The sequence below is a fragment of the Falco rusticolus genome, chromosome 5 (assembly GCF_015220075.1).
Source record: "Falco rusticolus isolate bFalRus1 chromosome 5, bFalRus1.pri, whole genome shotgun sequence".
Classification (NCBI taxonomy): domain Eukaryota; kingdom Metazoa; phylum Chordata; class Aves; order Falconiformes; family Falconidae; genus Falco; species Falco rusticolus.
Genome location: NC_051191.1, coordinates 57,096,966 through 57,119,953, shown reverse-complemented (window position 1 = coordinate 57,119,953; position 22,988 = coordinate 57,096,966). Strand labels below are relative to the sequence as shown.

Genomic DNA, 22,988 nt, shown 5'->3' with positions numbered 1-22,988 from the left:
CAGGAGGAAAGCCTGGCCCATTCATGATGCTCAAGCCAGCAGGGTGGTGGGAGTGAGGAAAGGGAAGAGCCTTTTCCCAGGGGAGGGTAACCTGGGGCCTCTGGGGTGGGGGATTACCCCCAGGATTATTGCCCAGCCCAGGTGCACACCCAGAGCCACCCTAATGGGGCAAAAGGGCTCCTTTGCAGCTGCCACCCCATGGACCCAGCTCCACCTTCTCCTTAGACTAGGGACCCTGAGTCCATTTCACTTGGGGATCCACAGACTCCACATAGCATGGAAATCCTGGTTTATTTCCAGGTCTCTAGGCCCTGCAGATGCAGCTTGTGTCACCTCACCCTGCTTGTGCAGGACCTCTTAGGATGTGTCCAGTGAAGGCTGGCATCTGCCTCTCCCACCTTCCTCCAGCTCCAGAAAGCATGGGTCAGAGGTGGCTTCACTTGCTGTACTCAGATCCAGCCAAAAGCTCACCGGCTTCTGAGGAAACCCAGGGCACAGGGCAAGAGTGCTGGCCTCGCTGGTGTTTCAGCACAGCAGATCCAAGGTGAGCCTGACGGCACAACGCCAGTAGCGTTAACGCCTTGGCTGTGCTCAGCTTCAGTGGGCAGTGTTCCCTGCTCCAGGCCAGCCAAGAGATGCCACTGCTGGAGAGGGCTCTCTCGTGGCTTTCTAGGCCTCCGACACTAGGGAGGCATCTCAAAGCATGTGCAGCCTTGGCTAGTGAAGCAGCAACCCTTCCCGGGAACACCCAGATCACCCTGCAGGAAGAGGGCAGCCCTGAGGGTGTTTTGGTCAGAGCCAGCTTGATGGTGACACCCGAAGTACTGACCTCCTGCTCTTCTCCCCCACCTGACTGAAGAACCCTTTCACCCAAAACCCATTCGCTTTCCCCACCACATATCACACCAACAGCCCTTTCCCACCAGAAATGTTGCTGTAACCTTTCTATACAGTTTCTATGGGCTAGAGGCTAACGGAGTCTATCTGGGGCTTTGATTACACACATTAAGAGTATTTTTCACCATATTTCTTAGATTAGTATGTTATAAAGTGCACTTAGGCACACATTTTGGAGCTGAGAAAAGCCCAATGCATTTTTCAGCCACCAAGTGCTAGGTTGTGCCTAGATCTAATTTCATTTTTAAAAGAAAAGGATGTGGGAGACCCAGGGGAGGTTCTCCAGAGCACACTGGAGGAACATGCTCAGTTCCACTTGCTATATATGCAAGCACTCTGACTTCAGTGCTACACAAGTCTCCCTCTTCCTTTGTCAGAGCTTCTGTGTCCAGAAAGTTCTGAAGACCCAAAGCAGAACCAACACAGGTGCATGAGAAGGTACTAAGTGTGTTTGTACTTGACTGCTGGCTTAGAGCAGGTGTTTCAGCATCCCTGCTGTCAGCTCCACAGGTCACTCACACCGAGAGCAGGTCACAGCCCACCCAAGGAAGAGAAGACAACAGGTTTTGGAATGTAACAATTTATTGGGGTTAATTTTTTTTTTTATTATTTTTAACTCCCCATTTCTGGCATTGATACAATATTCAAGAGCAGCAGAAAGAACAAAATGTACAAGAATACAAGAGTAATTAGCACAACCCCCACCCCCAAACCTGGAGCAAACCATTTTCTTGTGGGAAGCACCAGGGGAAAGGGCGATTCAATCACCCCTCCAGTGGCTATGCCTCCCACCCATCCGCTCTAGACAGAGTTTAGCCAGCTGGGAACTGGATTAAAAAAACAAAACAAAAAACTGAACAAACACTATATTTAAAATGAAAATTGCAAGACAAAAAAAAATATAGATATACAATTCATCCGTGCACAATCCTTAAATGCATTTTTTTCAAAATAAAAAAATTACAAGATACATATTTAGGTTTATTTTAAATAAAAAAAAAAAAATTACCACCTTCACTCTGTATGCCAAGTAAGGGGAAATAGACACAGATGGGTTGCACCAGAACCATGAGCACTCTAGAGTTAGGTCTGACCTTCTCTAGGAGAAAGGATAAGGCTCTGATGCTGCCAAAACTCAAGCACAGGCAGGATCTGAAGCACTCAAGTACCACAGAGCTCAGTGGGGTAACTCGCCTGCTCTAAGTTCAGTATTTGCAGGAATCTGCAGGATTTAAGCCTAAGCTTGGCACTGGGGAAGGTGAAAGGAAGGAACAGATGAGGCAGGCCCCCGTCCTCCACCACCAGCGGACAACTTTCTATCCAAAAGGAAAACAAATGAGAGAAAAAATATCCCAAAATAGAGTCTCCTCTATTCTTAAGGAGTGTACAAGGCTTAATGGCAGGGGAGACAAGAAGAGGAGGGGAGGACAGCACACCAAGTTTATCAGCTTGGGGGAGGCACAGGCACGACAACTTTTCTCCTAAAAAAAGTCATCACAATTTTTTTTTTGTTCTGTCTAAGAACTTGACCTAAGACTACGTCCCCCTTTGCAGGTGGGGAGCTGGAAGCAGCAGGCTCCCTCCAACACAGCTAACGAACCACCTACATGCTGCCCTGCCCAGAGGGAACCCATCGGCACCCCTGGATAGCGGGGCGCAGCCAGGGAGCTGCTCAGGAGCACAGAAGAGCCCACTAGTCCTACAAGACCCCAAAGTCCCACAAAGTGCTTTGACACACCCAGCCACACTCCTTCGGCTTAGTGCAAGCTTTAAGTGCTCAGCTGAACAAAGTCAAGAACCAGCCCTGCAATGGCAATTAACCCTTCAGCTGCTTGTCCTGGCCCTTCGTCCCTGCCAGGTGTACTTTCTGAGTCGCTGCTGGAGCTGGCATCACCATGTCCGCATCTAGCGGCCCTTCTGCCGCCTTACTGCTTCCCTATGCAGCAGCACGCTGCTTGCTGCCCACCTCCCAGCTCCGCTCAGCCCGGGCGCAGAGGGCATCCCCACCGGTCCACCCCCCAGCACCATCTCTGCCTGTGCTCTTGGATGGACACCTGGAGGGAGAGGGCTCAAAGCACAGCCTTCACCTGAGGTGGAGTGACTCTCACCCCAGGGACTGTGCTTTTGGACTGTCCTGGAGACGTTTTGTTTACCACCACAGAGAAGCTTGAAGGGACAGAAGAACTGCCAGAGGCAGCCCACCACCACGGGAAGGGCACGCTGCCTAAACCTCCCTTTATTCCAAGAAGGAGAAATTTTTCCCAGAAGGAAAGGAAGAAAGAAGAGCTCAGGGCCTTGTGATATCCATACAAATGAGGCAGGTGGGACAACAGGGTACCTCAGATGCGGAACACATGCAAAGCTGCTGGTGCCGAGGCTGCTGACCCTGCACAGAGAAGGGTGCAAACCCCACTACTAGCCACATTAGCCTGACACAGGGCACATCAAAAGGAGAGAAGTAGAGAACGGAAGGGCAAAGGTGAGGATGGAGATAAGACTCCAACATCTCCCACCTACACCCTCAAAAAGAAACTACACACATTGCACTCTGGGGAAGGACCTAAAAAATAGAAGAAAAAAATAAAGCCACTTATTTGCTCAACCCCAAAGCATCGATGAAACGAAGGTACCTCCTGGTGTTACCTAGGGAAGGAAGCATGGAGAGGGGGATTTCTAAAGCGATACTCGGCACTCCTCTGGCTCCATGCAAATGTCGTGGGAGTCAGGCTGCCAGCACCATCAGCAGGATGGTCCCCTCCACCCCCCACCCCCTTCACACAAGGGAGACTGAGGCACGGGGCAGCAACACAACTGGCACAAAGGCCACGGCAAACCAAGAAGGAACAGAACCCAAGAGGCACCAAATCCCTGGCCCCAAATTAATCTTCTACAGCACACTGCCTTCAGAGCAGAGTTCAGGAAGGCTACACACAAGGTGGTGGGTGAGAGAGGGGGGAAAAGGGGAGGGGAAAAGGTTTGTTTCATATTTATATATAAAAAGTAAATAAGATCCCAGCTCTTGCACGATTATTGGGCGATTGAAAAATGCAGCAAAAGCAAGCGACATTGGAGTAAAAGGATGCGCCAGGCAAGGAGGAAAAGGTCTTGTCAGAAAGTGGGGAAGGAGGCAAGAGGAAAAAAAGCACTTAGCTAGACACGCACTCCAGGTTTGTTACACCTCCGAGGGAAGAAGGACCTGCTCTCCCAAGCAGCCCCACTCATGCCACAACCTGGGGTAGGCAGAAGCACGGGGGTCTTGGAGCACCATCCTTCAGCATGGCAGCCTCTTTCTGCCAGGAGGTCCCCAGGAAGGTGATCATCCCCGAACACTAGGAGCTGCCAAAACCTCCTCTACAAAGAGGGGCTGGGAAAGGGACTGAAATCCCTAGGAAGACTCAGCTCAGAGACAGCTCCCACCTGGTTAAAAGCAGGATTGTGGGTGGGGTTGGTTGTTTTTTTTTTTTTTTTCTTTTTCTTTTGTTTATTTCATAAAAATCTCCCTGGGAACTTCAGTAAGGGGAGATGCAGAGAAAAGCTCTCTTTCCTTTTTGAAAACAGAAATTAAGCAGTGGCTTACCACAGCTGAGCCTGCTTACCACGCTATTTCTCTGTTTTCCATGCCAAAAGGAGCTTGCATCTCATTAGCTTCACACCCCCCCAGTCCCACTCTGCTCACCGAGGAGAAAAAGAGAGCACAAGAGAGGAGGCTGCCACTCCAAGCTGAAGGCCGTGGGAAGCACTGACAGAGCTCGATGGGCAGAGAGAGAAGAAGTTCCCAAGAGCAGCCCAGGCTATGGGAGGCATTGAGACATCTGTCACCTGCCACTGCAAAGCCAAGGGCACCAGAGAAGTCCAGACAGGAAAAGCTGTCCTAGCGTCCCCTGCCTGCCACCTTCTGTTCAGACACCAACATCTGGTGGCTTCCCTCTTCCCTGCAGTCACTCCCATGCACCAGATGAATGCCCAGCGGAGACATCTTGGATGGGGAAGCAAGCACACAAGAGCTGCCTCCTTGCTTTGAAGAAATGTTTGAGCAACTCTTCCCTGCCACGCTGCAGGAAGCTGGAATAGAAGGCAGCAGCCCTACTCAGGCCTGTTGGGGTGTTCCTCTCCCTCCCCCCCACCCCAAAACCTCCAGCAGTTGCTGGCCTTGAGGAGGGGGTACACATTGCTCAGCACAACCTTCACAGCACACAAGGCAGTTCTCCCACCTGCCTCTGAAGATCCGGCTACCGCCAGGATGGCAGACTGCATACAGATGGGACTCTGTTCTCTGTCCTGATGTGGTGAATCTTATATGGAAAAATGCCACCCCCCACCTGTTGCTGGAAGAAGCTAAGAGACCCTACAGAGGGGAGGCATGTCTGCTTCCCAGGAGATAAGCCCACCACGTTTAATCCTGCTTGGATATGGGGGAGGGAAAAGAGAAGAGACAGTGACTTGGCAGGAAAGGTACACACCAACCCCAAACCTTAGCAGCTTGCTGTGCATGCAAAGTTAAGTCAACTGTTTTCATGTGGGTGGCCTGATCCACATTCTAGCAGAACATGACCAGCCATTTCTGAGGGCCACTCGGCCAAAAAACCACTTAAGAGACTCCACCTTAGCTCACAGGAGAGGTATGGGAGGGAAGGGAACTCACTCCAACACTTGGGAGGCAAGGACGGGAAGGGTTTGTAGACAGGGTTCCTCCAACATGCAACTTGCCTTTTCAGCTCAGAGATCGCTGCTTAGTCCCAGAATGCCTTTGCCTCCAGTTCAACCAAGCCAAACAACATCCCAGACACACATGCTTCGATACTACAAAATACTCTTTTCTCTAAGGACCATCTAATACCACTAGTTTGTGCAATCACTGCATTTATTATTCATTTTTAAACTCTCTCTCGCTCTCTCCCTGTAGAAATTTTTTTTAAACTTTTCTTTTTTTATGCAAAACTAATCATTTCACTTTTTCCACTCCATCATAAAATCTCCTCTAAAAACACGACAACAAGAGAACAAACATGGCACAGACACAGAGAATATTTCCCTGTTTTTTGTTTTGTTTTTTTTTCTTTTTTCTAGGAGTTACAGGGAAGGGAAGGGGATACTTTCAAATAAACTCCTCCCTCAATCCCACGCCCTTTTCAAAGGGCATGGGTGGATCTTCTTTCCCATCTCCATTAAGAAGCAAGGGCAAAAAATTCAGAAGGAGGAGTGTAACCCACGTGAATACGAAGGTAGGTTAGTCAGCCTCAAGCGGCTCATCCACCTGAGGGGACTTGAGGCTGCTGCTGCATTCAAGTTAGCAAACCTCTAACTCAAAACAGCACAGGATCCTCAATTTGGATCCAAGAGGTTCAGGGTTTGGTTCCCACCTGGTGACCCACCCAGGGAGAGATTTGTCACACAAGCAGTTGAGCTGTGTCTGCAAGCCGGATCATACTCCTTTCTTCCTCCACAAAGTTCTACTGCATGAGTTCCTCTGCTGCAACAAGTCCCCTCATCTCCTCACCACAGAAAGAAGGTCCTCATGGAGTATCCCTACAATGACCCACTGTTTTGCTCTTCACAGACAGTCCCCTTGCTTGTCACTCTGGAGAAAGGCAAAACCCCTTCGATTAAACAATTCCTGCCCCCTGCCCCCAAAGAACACCATACAAGAGACACTGGGGAAAAGAATTCTGCCAAGCAAACACATCTTGGCCAAAACACATCAAGAGTTTCCTATTAAAGTTCCCTTTTATCTCCCACTTAAACGCATCATTATTTTTTTTTTGCAGAACCTCGACACCACAAAACAAAACACATCGCCACATACACACCAAACAGTAACTTAACAACCTAAAGTGACTGGCCAGTTTGCATTCACCCCACAAAAGCTCCTCTTATCTCACAGCCACAGAATAGTTCTTGTTGAGAAGGGGGGGCAGGGGTGGAAGAAGACAATCTCCTCACTATTTCCCTAAGAAAGAGCTGTTCCCTATGCCTACAAACTGCTCACCTTTGAAGCTGCAGTCAAATGGATAGGCTATGCTAAAATAAGGGATCCCCGGGTGTGCCAGGCACAGGAAAGATGCCAAAAAAAAAAAAAAAAAAAAAAAAAAAAAAAAAAGAGACACGAAAAATACAGGCAAGTATCAATATAGACACACACAAGTCCAACAAGTTATAGGAAGCCTTAGCCTGGTGAATGGATCAGGGAAGTCTCTTTCTCCCTGCCCCTAGCTTCAGCTGTTAATGCAACTGCATCCCCAAGGAGTCCACTAAGGTCTTTAACCAAGGAAAGAAAGAGGTGTACAAAGGGTGGTGCTAACAGCACCTGGAATCCCCCTCGAACTGTCTGCACAGACACTCCACCACAACTAGTGCGAATTCGCAGTGCCCCACGGCTCTGAATGCCACCCACTGTGAGGCAAGACTTTTAGGGAGGGTAGCAGATTTTATTACACCAACCCAGGCACTGGAGGCAGGGAAAAGACAAGCTCTGGGCACAGAAGCCCTAATTAAGGTCAGAAGCTGGTCTATTCCTCCACCACCCCAATGACGCCTCTTGGGCAGACAAATATTACCTCTCTCCCACAAACCGCCTCCCTTCTACCCTCAGACCACTGCAACCACAAAATCACTACTCCACGTGAGAGCACTCCTTGGAGCTGGAAGCTCCTGAGCACCCTCATGCAGAAGCACCAGAGGGGCTGATTCCACTCATGTTCTCCCACACAGGGCAGGTCTGCAAGTAGGTATGCCCTGATACGGGGAATTTTTTCCACCCTTTTCACCTCTGCAGCATGTTATGTAGAAGTGACACCCCTTTGCCCCATCCTGAATACCAGGGACAGGGCTGAGAGGGTGAGGCTCTCCCACAGATTGATCAGCACCTCTTTTCCTTGCCCCTACAGGCTGGGTCCTGTGCAAGTAGGGGGAGAAGGGAGAGCAAAGGAATGGCATCTCACTGGGAAGCTTAGGACCCACACAGAAACAGAGCAAGCCAGAAGCGGCATGCAAAAGAGAGCTTATTTTGCATGTGAACAAGAGTGGTCAGGGAAAGAGGGAGCAACAGCAAGCGTAGCCTTGCTTGCTCCTACTTGCTAGGGGCAAAGAGAAGGAATTTCTGTATCAGCTCACAGGAGCTCTGGGGGAAGAGATCCAGCGTACATGCATACGATGTGAGAGAGACAGTTATTTCTTATTAGCACCTTTGGTTGACAGTTGTAAGGGCTGTTTCAGATGATGAAAAGACAGAGGGGAACCCTCTTCTAGGCCATCAACCACAGGGAAGGAGAGCAGGAAAGACAAAAGGAAGCAAGAAGAGCAAATGACCCACCTTAGCATCCCTCCCTCCCTCCTTCTGAGGGAGTGGGGGGAAGCAAACGGGATCAGGGAAGCTTACACGCAGGGCATGAGACCAGCCTCACCCGGCTGGGGCAGCAACACGCTGTCAGCGTATCTTCCCCCAAATTAAAGGATGGACACACAGCCCACTTCCACTTCCACCACAGAAAGGGCAGGGAAGGGCATTTCATGCCCTCACCCTCAAGCAAGTGCAATTGATGAACACCAGGAGGAAGATCTGGGCCAGAAGCAGATTCCCCTTTTCTTTCCTTCCCCCTGCAGAGCTGAACAAGTTGGAAGATGCAGGGGAAGAGGAGGGACCAGGACACCTGAAAGCGCCCATACAACTGCCAAGGTAGCACCAATAGTCAAAGGAAAGGGGAAGCCAATATAGGGCGTATGCTGCATGGGGCACCCCACACCACCCCAGCTTTGTCTCAAGCACACGTTACCTGCCCCTCTCCCCCTTGCTCTAGGGGCATCTGGATCTGCAGCTGCCATGAGGACAGCAGAGGACAGGGCAGATCCAGGCCAAGAAGGGGAGGGATGACAGGATCGGAGTCATGGCAAGGGGGAAACACAAGAATGGAAGAGACTGCATGCACATTGTGGGAGAAGGCTTGGAGGATGTGGGCGAGGGCTTCAATCCTCTTACATGCTCCCCTCAAGGGTCTGGAGCTCCTCTTCAGTTTTCATCAAAGACAGAAGGGGGAGGAGGAGGAAGAGCACCTTCCCCACCACCCCCACAGGCACACAGACACGCTCACCCATCCCTCATTCCCAAAGGCTCCGCCGCCTGTTGGACAACACCACATTCAAGGACAACCAACCACTGCCCAGCCCCACCACAACCCTCCCAGCCTCCTCCCAGTAGCAGCGACACCCAGGAACGGTGGGTGCCCCCACTCCCCTCCACTGACACACTCCAGCCTCTAGGCAAGCAGGAGTGGGCAGAGGGAAAGGAGGAGGAAGAGTGGCAGTGAGGGCAAGAGGGACAGCCAAGGGGAGAAGGAGAGAACTAAGGACAGCCATTCGCACCATGACTTCTCGCAGGTAGAGCTCCCCCCACACCCCTGGAGCAGGGGGACCCAGCTGCTCACTTGCTGCTTCCTCCACCGCCACCTGCCGCCACCTTCTCAAAATCCTCCGCATTGCAGAACTCCTTGATGGTGACAGTGAGAAGGTTGCTGGTGACATCTGTGACCACCACGTTAGAGCAAGGGGACATCTCAGGACGCCAGTCGCCAGCCTCCTGCTCCGGGTCAGAAGAGGAGAGCGACAAGGAGGGCGTCTGCCCTCCACTGCACCCTCCTGGGGGAGAGCGCTTGCTGGTGGCAGCTGACTCTGGTGGGATCGAGAGGTCGAGGACCTCTGACTCACGCCAGTCGGGGATGGCTGGGCTGAGGGTCTCAGGAAGCAGCTTTGGAGGTGAATCATCTGGGTCAGAAGAGGAGTGGGGGGCAGGTGATGGGCACCCAGAGGAACTGGAACTGGGGGCATCATAGGGGGTGGAGCCCATAATGAGCCCACAGGAGGCTGCCTGGGAGCCTTCAGCCTCCCCTTTGCCCTCCAGAGAGGGGGCAGGTGCAGCGGACGGCTTATTGTAGAGTGAAAAGGCGCCGAACTTCATGTGGCGGATCTGGGTGCGGAGAACGCTTTCGCTGAACTTTTTGCTCTTGCCAATGACACGATTTCGGGACGGGATCTTGGGCCGAGCAAGGCCCCCGGCCCCATTGGCTGGCTTCCCACCTTTGTCAATGACTTTGAGGTTGAGGATGATGCGACTGCGCTTTGGCTCGCGGGGTTTCACCTTACGATTGATGATGCGGACGGTCTCTGAGAAGGGTGAGACGGGAGGACGGATGCCAGCCCCACCACCCACACTCCCGCTGTTCTGGGGGTCTGGACGGGGCAGGGGGCGCCGGGACATGCGGTGGCATCGCCGGATGTCTTTCTTGAGCCGATGCACTGCAGCACTGGAGTGGAGCTTGGGAGAGGAGGTGCTAGAACCAGGCTTGACAGAAAAGTGTACATCCCCAATGTGGAGGGCCTCCGCTTGGGCCCGAGCCTGCGGTGGTGGGGAGAGAGAAAAAAAACAGGGTCAGAGAGGCAGCCTAGACGCAGCCATATCTTAAGTCAGGCATTGCTCACCTCAGGACAAGTGCTTACCAGCAATGCTGTGTCACATTTATACCCACATTAATGACAAGCACACGTACACGTGATATACTACTGATAGCTATGGCACAGCCCCCATACGAGCACAGGGCACTGTCTATGTCCTTTTTGGGCAGCTAATTACTCCCAAGGCTGTGGCCCTGCTGACAGGTGCTTTCCCCAGGAGGAAACTGCCACCCTCCAGCCATCTTTCAGGGTTACAGTTAATGGCTTCCAAGGCCCACCTCAGTCATCATTATCAGCCGAAGCGCACAACCCTCCACCGTTGGCCAACCAAGCATCCTCCTAGGTACTGGGGCTGTTAGTGTTGGGTTAGCATCCAAAATTACATACTAGTCCCCAGACAGGGGACTGCATCAGGTCCTCTACAAAATGAGAGCAAGACAAAGCAGACAGGAAGAGTAATGCATCCAGTTTGCTCTTCCCCTCCCGCAACCAGACTCAACTGCTCTGGAAAGCATGGTAGAAGGGGGTCTTAAGGAGCACAAATGGAGGTGGGTGAGGGTGGTCTAATGGAACTTTCTTAGCTAAACACAAGAAATGTGGAGATTTGAAGCTTAATTTTAACTAAAAACCACAAGCAAGTTGTTTATCCTTACTCTGCTGTGGAAGCAAGGTCCAGTGTTTAAAGCCAGAGACTAAGTCAGCTGGAATTCAAGTTTAGCTGCATCTCCAAAGAAGAGACTGCCTTGTCCTTTTGAACACCACGCTTGTTTGAAACCTACTACTGGAACACAGCAGAAACAGCACTGGTTCAACTGCTTGGTGCCAGCCCTGCCCGAGAACCAGGGCAGAGGAACAAGAGTTTTAAACTCTTCTGGTGCTTGGAGATAGTGCCAAAACCTGTCCTGGTTCACGCACCAGGAACAGGAGCATTTTCTGGCAGCAGGAACAACAGTTTCATTGGTAAGTTGAGGCAGTCTGACCTGAAGACTCCATGGGCACAAAACCCTAGTGTATTCTTAAATAATACCTTGTCAGAGGAAGCTGCTCGTAGAGCACAGCCTCTCACCTGCACCCTACTCCCTGCCCAAACAAACCCCCGTCCTTATTCCTTCCTCAGCAGTGGTTTACAGGCACAAGTCACCCAGGCCTGGAGGCGACAGGCGAGCCCCTCTGCCGGCCCATCTAGTGAGCAGCTTCCCCCACCTGCTGGGCACAACAAGAACTGCAGGGCTAGAAGACGGCTGCTTTTCCTCCCCAACTTTTCCATCCCGTGTTGCCCCCTAGTACACGCCAAGATCGGGATGGCTTCTTGCCAGCTAAGAGCTTAAGCATTCCAACACCATCTCCTTTGTCACCCTGCAGGCTGCGCCTCCTACCAGAGAAACGCCTGAGGAAAAAAAGTGTGCGTGTAAAGGCAGGGATCTAACATATCTAAGCGAGGGGCCCAGGCCAGCTCTTGCACAATAAGCTCAACCCCCTGGCTCTACATCCCCAGAGTTTTGCTGTTACCCAGTGCCCCTCTTCTCCCACAGAGATCCCCATGGGAACCGCAGAAGATCCTGAACTAGCACAGAACAGAGACGTGAAGACATTTCATTCCTCTCTGGCTAATGCCAGATGATCGTGCTGCTCTTCAGTACTACTGGTACACTGGCTTTAAAAGGACCGCAAAAACGAAGCCTCCTTCCCTGGCTGTATGTGGAAAGATAGACCAAAAGCTCATCTGAACCAGGGAATCTAGACTTTGTATTAGCCAACTGACAAAGAAACACAGATGACTAACACGACTGCCAAGGCAAGCACAGCCACTCCGCACACTAAGCCTGGGCTGTACAGGGCTGTTTCACCTAGCTATAGGGAAGTGTCCCCAGCAAAGACAAACCCCAACATGTCACGCTGCAGCAGGAAGCATCCCAGTGTCCAGCTAGTTTCTCATTGCTCAGCCTCACATGTTACTCCATGCCTCAGACTGTTCAGAAAATGGTTACATACAGTTTCTGTCCCAGGCATCCTACGGGCTGGAGCACACCAGCAGCACCACACAAACTCCCTGCACCATGTATCAACTCTCCCCATCCCAATGAAGCACTACTTCGAGACCCGCCTGCAGACCCTGCCAGGAGACCACAAGCACAGACAGATGCACATCTAGGGCTGCGCTTGCTCCCTCTCTTCACAGGTCCCTCTGAAGCAGATGGCAAGACACCAGGACAAGCTACAGTTTGTTTTCTGCCATTACATACTAGCACAGCCTGGATTAATGACTTTATTATTCCTTTCCCTCCCCTGCCCCATCATAGCCAGCCTTCCCAGCATTGCTGCTCTTGTGCTTTGGGCTTCCTGCCAATTTACCGCTGCTCAGCTGAGAGCAAACTGCAACACTACGTCCCGTTCCAAAACGCAGGACAGGGAAGCCAGGCAGAGGGTACAGACAGATGTGCAGTAAAAATCCTTGATCCACAGCTTCAGCAGAGAGACACAGGCATCCTTCAGGGCCTCTCCTGCTGCCAACACTGCACATTCTAGATTAATTCCCTACCCTGTAATCATGCCTCAGAGTGAGGAGTTCTGCCCCTCCCGTGCCACACTGCTCAGATCACCCATGAGAAAGAAGGCAGCCTCCCCCAAGCCTGGGGGAAGCAGTCACAAACATCCACAGTTGCCTTATACACCCCAAAGTTCCTCAGCAAAGCTTCCCATCAACGACATTAAAAGAAAAGCAATAGTGCTGGGATGGTCACTGCCTGGCCACTTCCATAATCCTGCTGATTTTACTTTCTCAGCCTATGCACATGAATTGGCTCCTGTCCCTTTTTGACAGACACCTGTCTTGGTTTTGTGCTTATACAGCAGCTAGCACAGAGCTCTGGTCCACGGCTAGGGCTTCTCCGGTATGCCAGATACTGGGTCTCCTTCACTTGCTACATGTCTGCATTTCCAGTCACATCTGGGGCACTTCCTCAAGGCTGAAGATGTTTCAGCTCTCTGCATTTACTAAATTGCAGTTTCAGTAGTCTCCAGGTAGACAAGCAGCATTGATCTCCTTGGCCAGATTATTAAAATAGAGGGTAAGCTGGGAGCCAACAGTCCTCCCCTGGTACTACACTGCTATCCCCAGTGACAGTCTTCAATGCAAGTTCCGAAGAGCAATATGCAAAATATTCAGCTTACTTTGAGCTTGTTTTTCCAGGTAAGGTTTCAAGAAAAACAGTATCAGGTGCTTTATCTAAGGCCAGCCCCCAAAGCCCTCTCACTTGCAAAGCTCAGTATTCCTACTACAGGATCAGGTTTACTCAGGCATCAACTATACAAACTCAAGTCTCTTCCCTGCAAAGGACAGCACATTTCCTGGGCTCTCCTTCTCCTGCTTCCAACTTCACACCAAGTAACTTGCCACCTCTGGTTTGGAGAAGACTCTGTGTTCAGTTTTATCCGTTAGAAATGCACATCTCCCTGCTACGGATCCGTTATTTAACCACACTCATGAGCCGTATAAGGTCTTTGAAAAACAAACCCATTTAGTCCTTTCAGCTGCATCACCACAGTTTGCTACTTAACTCAGAAGTTTTCCAAATGGAAACCACCTCTCTGGATTTTGCTGTTTTCACCTGCAAGATTTGCTCACTGCTAAAGAGGTACTCAGCATGTATACAAAGTAATTCACCCTGCTTACAGCTCAGCCTACATCAGGTTGCAGCTTCTGGAGGCTTGCTGCAGTGCTCTGTCACGAGAACAAGCCAATTGCTTCCCTTCCCCCTCTTCCCTTTTGGGATATGTATCACCTTTATTTAGCTTGTACAGCTCTCCCTCACTGCCCATGGGAACAAGTATATCTCCCCTGTTCCCTACTATTTCTGAATAACTGTCCCTTGAGGCCCAGCAAGCATATTTGTTCATTCATTCCCTTAACGCACTGAGGCACACAAGCACGTACACGGACACGTGCTTAGAAAAGCCTCTCTTACCTGATTTGTATCAAAATCTCCGCAATCCGGAAGAAAAAAAAAAAAAAAAAGACAAAAAAAGGACCTTGTAGGGCTACGAATTTCTACTTAATTATTTCAAAATCAAGTAATTTCCAGTAGTGCTGCTGCACCATAGTAGTGCTACTCTCTCATAAATTACTGGCTCTGCTTCGCTTTTTATTCTCCACCTGCATTCCCACAGTCCTTAGTCCAAACAGCATTCGCAAGAGCTCTTCTTTCCCCTTTTTGGCTGCCATTCTGCCTTTTTATCACCCTCCTACTTCTGCGGTCTTCCAAGTGACAAGGCAACAGCAAGCCAGTTCATAGCACAGTTCTCCCAAGCAACACTGCCATAAACTAGTTTCCCTACTGGATGGGGAACAGTCTGTTTTCAAACCGCTCAGGGATAATTTATGAACGGGGAGGACATCAAAAGAAACCCAACTCCAACTTTAGAGTTCAAGGAAGGGCAAAATGACAGAGCACCATGCTGCTCACCCCCTTCTCCCCCTCTGCTTCCTGCTGCCCCCCTGGTTCTCCTTTACCTCTTTCTTCCCACTAACCTTCTCCAACCTTTTCACCTTAGTATTTACAGCCACCCTGACCAGGGGGTCTTTGCTAGCCACCCACTGAGCTTGCAGACCAGGCTCTGTCTCTTAATAGCACTTGCTAGACTTTATTAGATTAGTTGGCGAGTTTTGCATTCCACACAGCGGAGTGCTGCGAGAAAAGCAAAATAAAAAGAGCAAACGGTGCAGGGGAAAGAGGAAGATCACTATAGCAAACGCTAGGTCTCTGTCTAACAGCTGAAGGGCCTGTCCTCGAGGATGACTCCTGCCAGACACTTAAGTGGCAAGGTAAGAGCCTTATGTACAGCGCTGCCCATTTCAGACCAAGGACTCTGCTTCCTGAACACTCAGCACAAAGCTTGCAGCATACCAGCAGCCTCCCAAGAATTACAACCTCCCGCCAAGCTTGATCTCAGCTGTGGGAAAGTTTGCCCCTAGTATGCAGAGGATAAAGACCCGTTTCCTGCCCAAAACTTTTCAGTTGAAGTTTGCAGGGGTCACTTTCAATACCGGCCATCTTGATAGCAATATTACAAAGCCCAGACTGTAATTTCCCTTTGTGGTCTGATCGAAAGGGCAAGTGTTAGACAGCTCTCAGCTACAGCAGCCTGGCTTATAAAGGCAGCAGGTGGCCGAAGATGCAGCTTTTCAAAGCTTTTCCAAAGGCGTGGGCCACTAACCTGCTGGAATGCTTTCTGCAAATCCCCCTGGGTGCCTATCTGCAGCTTTTCAGAACTAATCCCAGGATAAACGTAGCCCCAGCTGCAAACTGGAACACCCACACAAGCCAGGGGACTGAGCGGTGTATCAGAACACTTATTTCGATGCCTTACTGGAGACTCTGAAACCTAAGTTTAAGCACTGATACACAAGAAAAATCCCAGCAAGCCACCAAGTCAAGGGCAGACTAGTCTACCAAAGCAGTCCTAGGCCAGACTCCTGCTTAAACATCGTTGCATCCAGGCCTAATCTGTTCAGTTAACAGATCAAAAAGAATATTGTTCTAACTGCCAACTCCAAAGACTCCCTCTGGGATGCAAGAATCAAATTTCTTCCCTGCTGCTGAAATTCTCACTGGCAAGAGATTCTGCAGCTGAAAGAACTGAAAACATCGTTAGCGATGCACAAGGCAGAACTATATCCCACCCCTCCCGCAGCAGCACCAGTGCTGCAGGTCTAGCAGAGGTCAAATGCACGTCTTTAGCAGGTCAGAAAAAAAATGACAGAGATGCACACAACACAAACTATCATGCTGGTCTCTGTCATGTTTCTAGTCACAGTTGCACTGCTAGTGGTTTGCCTGAACAGAGCTCAAACAAGTTCAGATAGGGCTAGCTGAGATAGAGTTACTTCTTGCTGCCTAGCCTGGGGTGTTATTTTTAGGGTAGGATTCGAAGTCACAGAAAAATGGCAAGTCGGAGCACTAACAGTTTCACCAGCTCCGTTTCCCAGAGCAGCAAACCAAGCAGCAGTGGTAGCACTCTGCCCTGCCAGCCTCTCCCACAATGTGGCACCAGCTTTCAGGAGAGCCCATTTCACTCCCTATCGCGATTCACCTTCTACAACATACCAAGCCAGCTCTGCAAACCCACAGGTTTTCAGCAGCATTTGAGAAGCTGGCAGAAGGAAGATGCGCCACAGAAATGTGTCAGGGATGTGATTCAAAGGATGCTGTTGAATTACTCAGGTTCCAAGTTGGGGGGGGGGGGGGGGTTAAAGGGCAAGGGGAGAAGTGAAGGAATGAATGGGCTTTATTTTTGAGTTTGGGGGTTGGTTTTGTTTTTTTAAGCAAGTGAAAAATTTGCAATGGATTTTGCCATGTCACATTGCAAATCAAAAAGACACCAATTACACACAGTAACATTAAAAGCACAGCACAAACACTTATTTACCACTCTGAAAAATGTCAGGTGTTACAAATACCAGTATTTTTCAATTCAAGCAGAGAACTATTTTAAGCTGGTGGTTTCCCTTTAAGCGTTCCCCTGCATTGTTGGAAACCTAAACACAAGGGTTTCATTTAATGCATGACTGCCAGAAAGAGAAAAACCAACTAGTCTAGTTTCCCTGAATAAAGTGTAAGAGGTAGTACATATCAGTTATGTTTGTAGTTCTCAGTCTGCAGATACAGAAAACTGTTAGCAGAAAAACAAGCAACGAGGGAGGACAGTTCCATCGCAAGGCCTTTCCGAGGATTACCACAGGCCCCTGGGTTCTACTTGGGGCATCAGAATACGCCTGTTCCTGCATTTCATCTGTGTGCTTCTTTATGTCCTTTTAAAGCAGAGGTGACACCCTGACCCTCACCACTCTTTCCAGTGCTCATACAGTTAAAGTGCTGCGCTAACTTGAGTAAAGCTCCTACCACTGTCAGGCAAAGGAAAGTATTAACCTGTTTCACAGATGGGGAAACATGCACAAAGGCTAAATAACTTGCCCAAAGCCATAGGATGACTTAGTGATAGTGATGCCTTACCACAGGGTCTGCCCTGGCTGTTCCAGGGCTTTATACCAGATCAAGACCGGGGAAGCTGTGAACTCACTCATTTGTCTTAATCACACAAAAGTATGCTGTTTCTACAAGGTACCAGATTTCTTAATTAAAAGAAGAAAGCAAAAAACCGGGGTGGGGGGTGGGGTGTGTGTGCATGTGGTGTGTGCACTAGGGACTACCTTCGTCGTTCTTCACTGTGAGCAAGGAGAGATGCTACAACACCTTGCAGAGCCACTGGGTCTATCAGAGGGGAACTAGAAACTTTGGCTGCTATCCTACGCAGTGGTGAAACACTCTCCCCACCCCCCAAAAAAGAAGTGCAAAACAAGCCTGCAGTTTACAGATCAAAACATGAACCCTTCGTGAAACTCCTGTAGAGCACCTACATCCTGAAACACAACCGGAGGAGCACAAGCGGCCCCGGGATTCCCAGCACAGCTGCCCGATTGCTCAGCAGGCTGCTAAGTTGCAGGGTACAGGCTGGATGGAATGACTGCTGAAGGAAGAAGGAGCAGGGCTGGCTAGCTCTCCACTGCGGCAGCAGAAGGCCGTAAAGAGAGAGGATCTTGGAAAGAGACTGCAGCCTCACCGTGCACATCCGTGCGTACCGACCGTCCTGCTGGGGCACCCGTCGCATGCACACACGCTTTCCCCTCGCATGCTCCTGCGTCCCTGCCCCCCACCCACTTTCCTGTCGGGCTGTCCCAGTGTTTGCAGAGTAGGCGGCAGGCACAAGTCATTTGAAAGCCCAGTCCTTCCAAAGGCATGCACCAGCGAGGTTTGAGAGACATTTGGCTAGGCCTAAGTTCTTTAAATAAGAGTTACCTTCAGGAGAAAAGTTTTAGGCTTAGGTCCTCTCTTCTTGGGCCCATACAGCTCACGCTCTCGTTCCCTTTAGGGAGTCAAATTTGTGGAGATGTTAAAACTTTTCCCAAAGGGCGAAACACAAGCATACAAGTTTAAAAAAAAATATTAGAAAATAAAAAATAAATAAAGAAGAGCCTGGATGCCCTTTCCCGCTCACCCCCTCCCCACGCCAGGCCCGCCGCCACCCCCCCAGCCCAGGGTGCGTGGCGAACACTCACTTCTGCTCGAAGGCGGCGATGAGGCGGGAGTCCAGGATGTTCTCCTCAGGCTCCCAGGTGCTGTACCTGCCGGGCGCGGCGGCGGGAGAGACAACCAAGGCGTCAGAGCCCAGAGCCCCCCACAGCCGCCCGCACGGACCACACACCCCGCCCCGTCCCATCCCGTGCCCACAAACCCCGCGGCCCCGGGGGCGGCCCCCACCGGGGGCGCGGCCCCCCCGCGGCGGGATGCACTCACTTGATGGCCCAGCCTTTCCATTTCACCAGGTACTCGATGCGCCCCTGCAACACACGGGAGAGGGGGGGTGGGGGGTGAGGCGGGGGCCCGGCGGGCCGGCGAGCGGCGCGGCCAGAGTGCGGCAGCGAGAACCGGGGGGGAGCCGGGGGGCGGTCCCGCGGCCGCCCCCCCACCCCCGCGCCGGTCGGCCCCTCACCTTTCGGATGCGCCGCTTGATGATGGACTCGGCGGCGAAGACGCGCTCCCCCACTGCAGACAGCTCCATCTTGCTCCTCGGCGGCGGCGCCCACAGCCCATAATAATCCCGCCCGCCCGCCCGCACCGCCCCGCCCCGCCCCCTGCCACCCGCCCCGCCCTCCTCGTGCCGCCGCCGGCTCGCGCACGCCCGCGCGCCCCCTCCCGCCGCGGCCGCGCGTGACCCTCCCCCCACCCGTGTGTGGGCGGGGGGGCGGTTGCTAAGGGAAGGGGGTCGCGCGCAGGCGCCGGCCCTTAAAGAGGCCGCCCGGCGGGGGGTGCGAGGGCGGCGGCGCGGCCCCGGCCCCTTCCGAGGGGTCCTGTGGGCAGCGCCGGGCGGCCCCCGGGCACGGCGGTGGTGCCGCGCTGCCTCTCGGCCGCCTCAGCCCCTTCCCGCCCGAGCGGGGCCTGTATTTCACTTAAAACAATGGCGGCAGCGGGGCCGCGCAGCCTCCGCTCCTCCCGCACACGCAGATGCACCGTCTCCCCGCACCGTCCGCCTCCAGCCAGCGGGGTGGCGCCGGGGGGTACGCGGGGAAGCAGGCAGCCTTGAAGTACCTACTGAGGCAAAAACCAGCGGTAAAGGTGACTAAATCCTTTTTTCCTTTTTTTTTTCCCTTTTGGCTGGCACTTTTATGTGCCCTCATTTTTTGAGCCAGTATAAGGTACCGCAAGGTAAATGGGCCAAGCATGCTACGTAAACCTTTAAAAAAATGAAATAGAAAAATGTTAAGTCACTTAGAGGAATTCCCTGCCCTGAGCATTACTTGCAAAATCCTATTTAATTTGCAGCGTGCTTTACACTCTCTTCTAGGTGCTAAAAAGACAAAGAAAAAAAAGCCTCAGTCAAAAATCATTCGCTGATTCAAAATGGAAGCTCGCAGCCCTGCAGCTGCCTTCGTGTGGAGCTCAGGGTCCCTCATTGCCTGGAGATACCACCTGGCACAGCAGAACAGCATACTCTCCTGCTTTAGCTCCATTTTAGGGTGAGGAGGGGGTGCATTCCAGAATGGTACCCTCTGGAAAAAGGGGGAGCTGTGATGAGGGTTGTAGGCAATGGCCAACTTGCTTTTGCTGCTCTTTCTCAGCCCACCTTGACTGCACCAGCCACCTGCAGGGCACTGGCATCCCTCAGTGACCTCTTCAGCCAGCCTGGCAGGGAGCACTCACAGCCCCTGTGGCCTTTGCTAACTCTTTATTTGCATTCGTCTCCCCTTTCTACCTCTGGCTCAGGAGTTTCACCCAGGAGGAGGATATTCTGGAAATGGCTATCTTTATCAGTAGTAGTAGTAGGGATGGATTTCCCAAAATCAAGGTAGGCAGGCAGGAGAACAAGCGTCTTCCTTGCTGCCTGTGATTCAGGCAAGATCTGTCATAGTGTTTTGTTCTTTTTCACCTTAGCAACTGAAATGTTGCAGCCACCACAAGCTGTCTGACCAGAGGAAAAGTGACTCAAGAGAGGACGCGTTCCCCACCACCTTGTCTCATTTGAAGGGGCGTGGGTGGAGGGGTTGCTGAATGCTGACAGAGACAGCAAATGGACAGTCACATGGACCCTGGTTCAGGAGATGCGAACAATTCGGAGAACAAGGTGTTTCTGTGGTCAGGGACTGAACCACAGCGAACTTGACCTAAATGCAGAATTATCAGTGGCAATATCACTTGCTTTGAGAACAGGCTTTAAGAGGCCCTTTCTCAGGTATTTACTATCACAGGCCAACCGAGAACAAAACCCCAGACAGATCATTCAAGACTCATCTAGAATAGGACAAGTCCTTCTGGACTGGCCTATCTTTCTAGACACCATTTAAAAAAATCTTAATTCTTAATTCAAAATATTATATATATTTTGAAGGCAACTTCAAAAGAACAAGCTGATCACACCCATCACACTTTGTTTTTCACTTTTTTAACTGCTTTGAACTTTGCACATCGAGTGTTCATTAACACCATCCACATTTAAATTAGTGTATTTGATACTGTTTGCTTTGTTTAAACAACTGCTTTTACACTTGTGGCTGAGTGTCAAACAATTGAACTTCTAACCGTCAATATCATCCACCCTAAAAAGCAGGCACTGCTAAATCAGAAGGAGGAAGGGTCCTCACACAGATACACAAATACACGTGCAGCAGCTGTGACTGATGGCCTTGTCCCCAGGCAGACGAATGGGTCAAGAACAGCACACCTCACCCTGGGGCAGGGGCACAAGGCACCCCCGATCCATGGACCAGAAGGGGCAGCAGCGTTTCAGACAGTTCTCTGTGCTCTTTCTAGTTATTTTCTCCTTCCACCTGTCAGCAGGACCTTCTTTCCAGCCACAGCGACTGCTCAAATCACTGCAAGCAGCCATTGTATAGGTATTGCCCAGTCCCAGGCTCTTTCATCTAACTTTTACTTTCACAAAGCAAAATAGCAGCAGAATATCCAGCTGTTCTGAGTATTGTTGGCTATTTCCTTTGTTTCATTCACATTCCCAGTAAAACACTTCAGGAAAAAAAAACCCAACAACCAAACGCCCAGCAACCTGGGAAGATGGCTCTCCCAGAACAGCTATCGTTCACTACAGACACTGAAATAAAACATGTTTTTGATGCCTCACTGCCAGCAAGACTGGTGCCGTAGGATATACCATAGCACTTCTTGCTACAGCTGAGAAGCCAGTGCAGGTAAGCAGTAAACTTTGGGGGAACAAGATGATCTTTCTCACTAAAATCACTGGCAAGCAGTGTACGAGCATGGGAGGAGAGCAGCAGATGCAAGGCCATTTTTATTTATTTTTTAAATGGCACTTGATAATGGGAAACTCACCTGCTCAAAGCTGGTTGTTGCCTCGGGGCTCATTTTTTGCAAACTGGTGACTCGCCAGGAGTAGCAGCACTTACTTCCATTAGAACAACTCCAAGGGTTGATCAACTGACTCCGTTGCTGTTTGCTCCAGGGAGGTCGCTGTCAGGAGTGGTGGATTTCTGTAAAGAAATGGTCATTCCCTCGCCTACACTGGGAGCTGGTGCAGCTGCGCACACCCCAGCCCTTCAAGCAAACGCTGCACAGGTTTTAAAGTGAACCCTTGGCATTATGGTTATCTGCATCAAAACGTGGTGAGATTTGCCAGCTGCAGCTCTGAAGCACACAAGACAAAGGCAGACCCCTCAGAGCTGACCATGTGCTTCCCTGTGCAGCCGTTACAGGTGGCTCAGTGTGGCCCAAGCAGTGGGCACAACAACCACCCCTCCAGCTTTTTGACATAGGAGAGAGAGGAGAAGGCCCATGGGTGTCACGTAGTGCCCACACCACCGGGGTGCTAAGAAATCCCTTGGCCAGCCTATGAGTTCCCAAAGCAGGCCCAGCTACCCAGGCTGCCACTAGATTGGGGTGATGACACAACTCCCTCAGGTTTCTTGCATCCTTGCTTCAAAAACAGTCACTTAACAAGCAAAATGCTGTGAAGAGAATGACCAAGAGCAGGGAAGACAAGCGGCACTGAACAGACAGGAGGTGATGGCCAGCTTGCTGACAGCACTTGACACTGTAGGGGCCACAGATGCTGCATTTCTTCACTTCATGCTTCTCGGAGAACACCTAGCTGCTCACACCGTGCAGTTTCCCCTTTCAGGTGCTGCCTACCATCGCAGGGGCCTGGGGGGTACCTCCTGTGGTGCAGATGAGTGTTCTTGTTCTCAAGTCACCAGATCGGGAGAGTTGGCTGCACTGCATGGATCAGAGGGGCAGCATAGCAACAGATTATTTGAAAAAAAAAGTACTATCCAGATTAACCTTTAATCCAACCAACACATGCATCAGAAAGGACAAGCTGTTTTGAGTTCCTAGTGCCAGCCAGCCTCTGCAGCGTTGGCAGGGGCAGGAAGAAGCCTTCTCCCGAGCCGGCTTTCCCATAACTCTGCCCTGCAGTTTCTTACAACTTCACCTGACTCCCTAGCTGCTGCCAGAAATTAAGTAGCTGGCTGGAGTCCTGCTCTGATGCCATCACTCAAATCCAGCTTCCCTGGCTCAGGTCAAGCATGCTGACTGTGCTTTGGTAGCACAGGCAAGACCTAACCACAC

General features: G+C 51.1%; 1 protein-coding gene across 2 annotated transcripts; it reads right to left on the bottom strand.

Annotated features, from left to right (window-relative positions):
• Positions 1-1,461: 1,461 nt before the first annotated feature.
• Positions 1,462-18,983, bottom strand: CBX6 (chromobox 6). 2 transcript variants are annotated; one of them, XM_037389057.1, is made up of 5 exons: positions 18,886-18,983; positions 18,690-18,733; positions 18,452-18,517; positions 18,192-18,258; positions 1,462-10,282 (listed from the first exon to the last, which is right to left on the bottom strand). In XM_037389057.1, exons 1-5 carry the CDS (start codon positions 18,952-18,954, stop codon positions 9,311-9,313), a joined length of 1,218 nt encoding a protein of 405 aa, XP_037244954.1. In that variant the 5' UTR covers positions 18,955-18,983; the 3' UTR covers positions 1,462-9,310. The 2 variants fall into 2 exon arrangements, with proteins under 2 accessions (XP_037244954.1, XP_037244955.1); XM_037389058.1 differs by having other exon boundaries at positions 1,462-10,228; positions 18,886-18,977.
• Positions 18,984-22,988: the final 4,005 nt, after the last annotated feature.

Bases quoted from the DNA above. Each gene is read 5' to 3' on its own strand.
- CBX6 (XM_037389057.1), bottom strand. From the start codon at position 18,954: ATGGAGCTGTCTGCAGTGGGGGAGCGCGTCTTCGCCGCCGAGTCCATC. The intron at 18,518-18,689 runs GTGAGTGCATCC...CGCGCCCGGCAG, and splicing joins TGGAAAGGCTGGGCCATCAA to GTACAGCACCTGGGAGCCTG. The intron at 10,283-18,191 runs GTAACTCTTATT...CCACCACCGCAG, and splicing joins CTAAAACTTTTCTCCTGAAG to GCTCGGGCCCAAGCGGAGGC.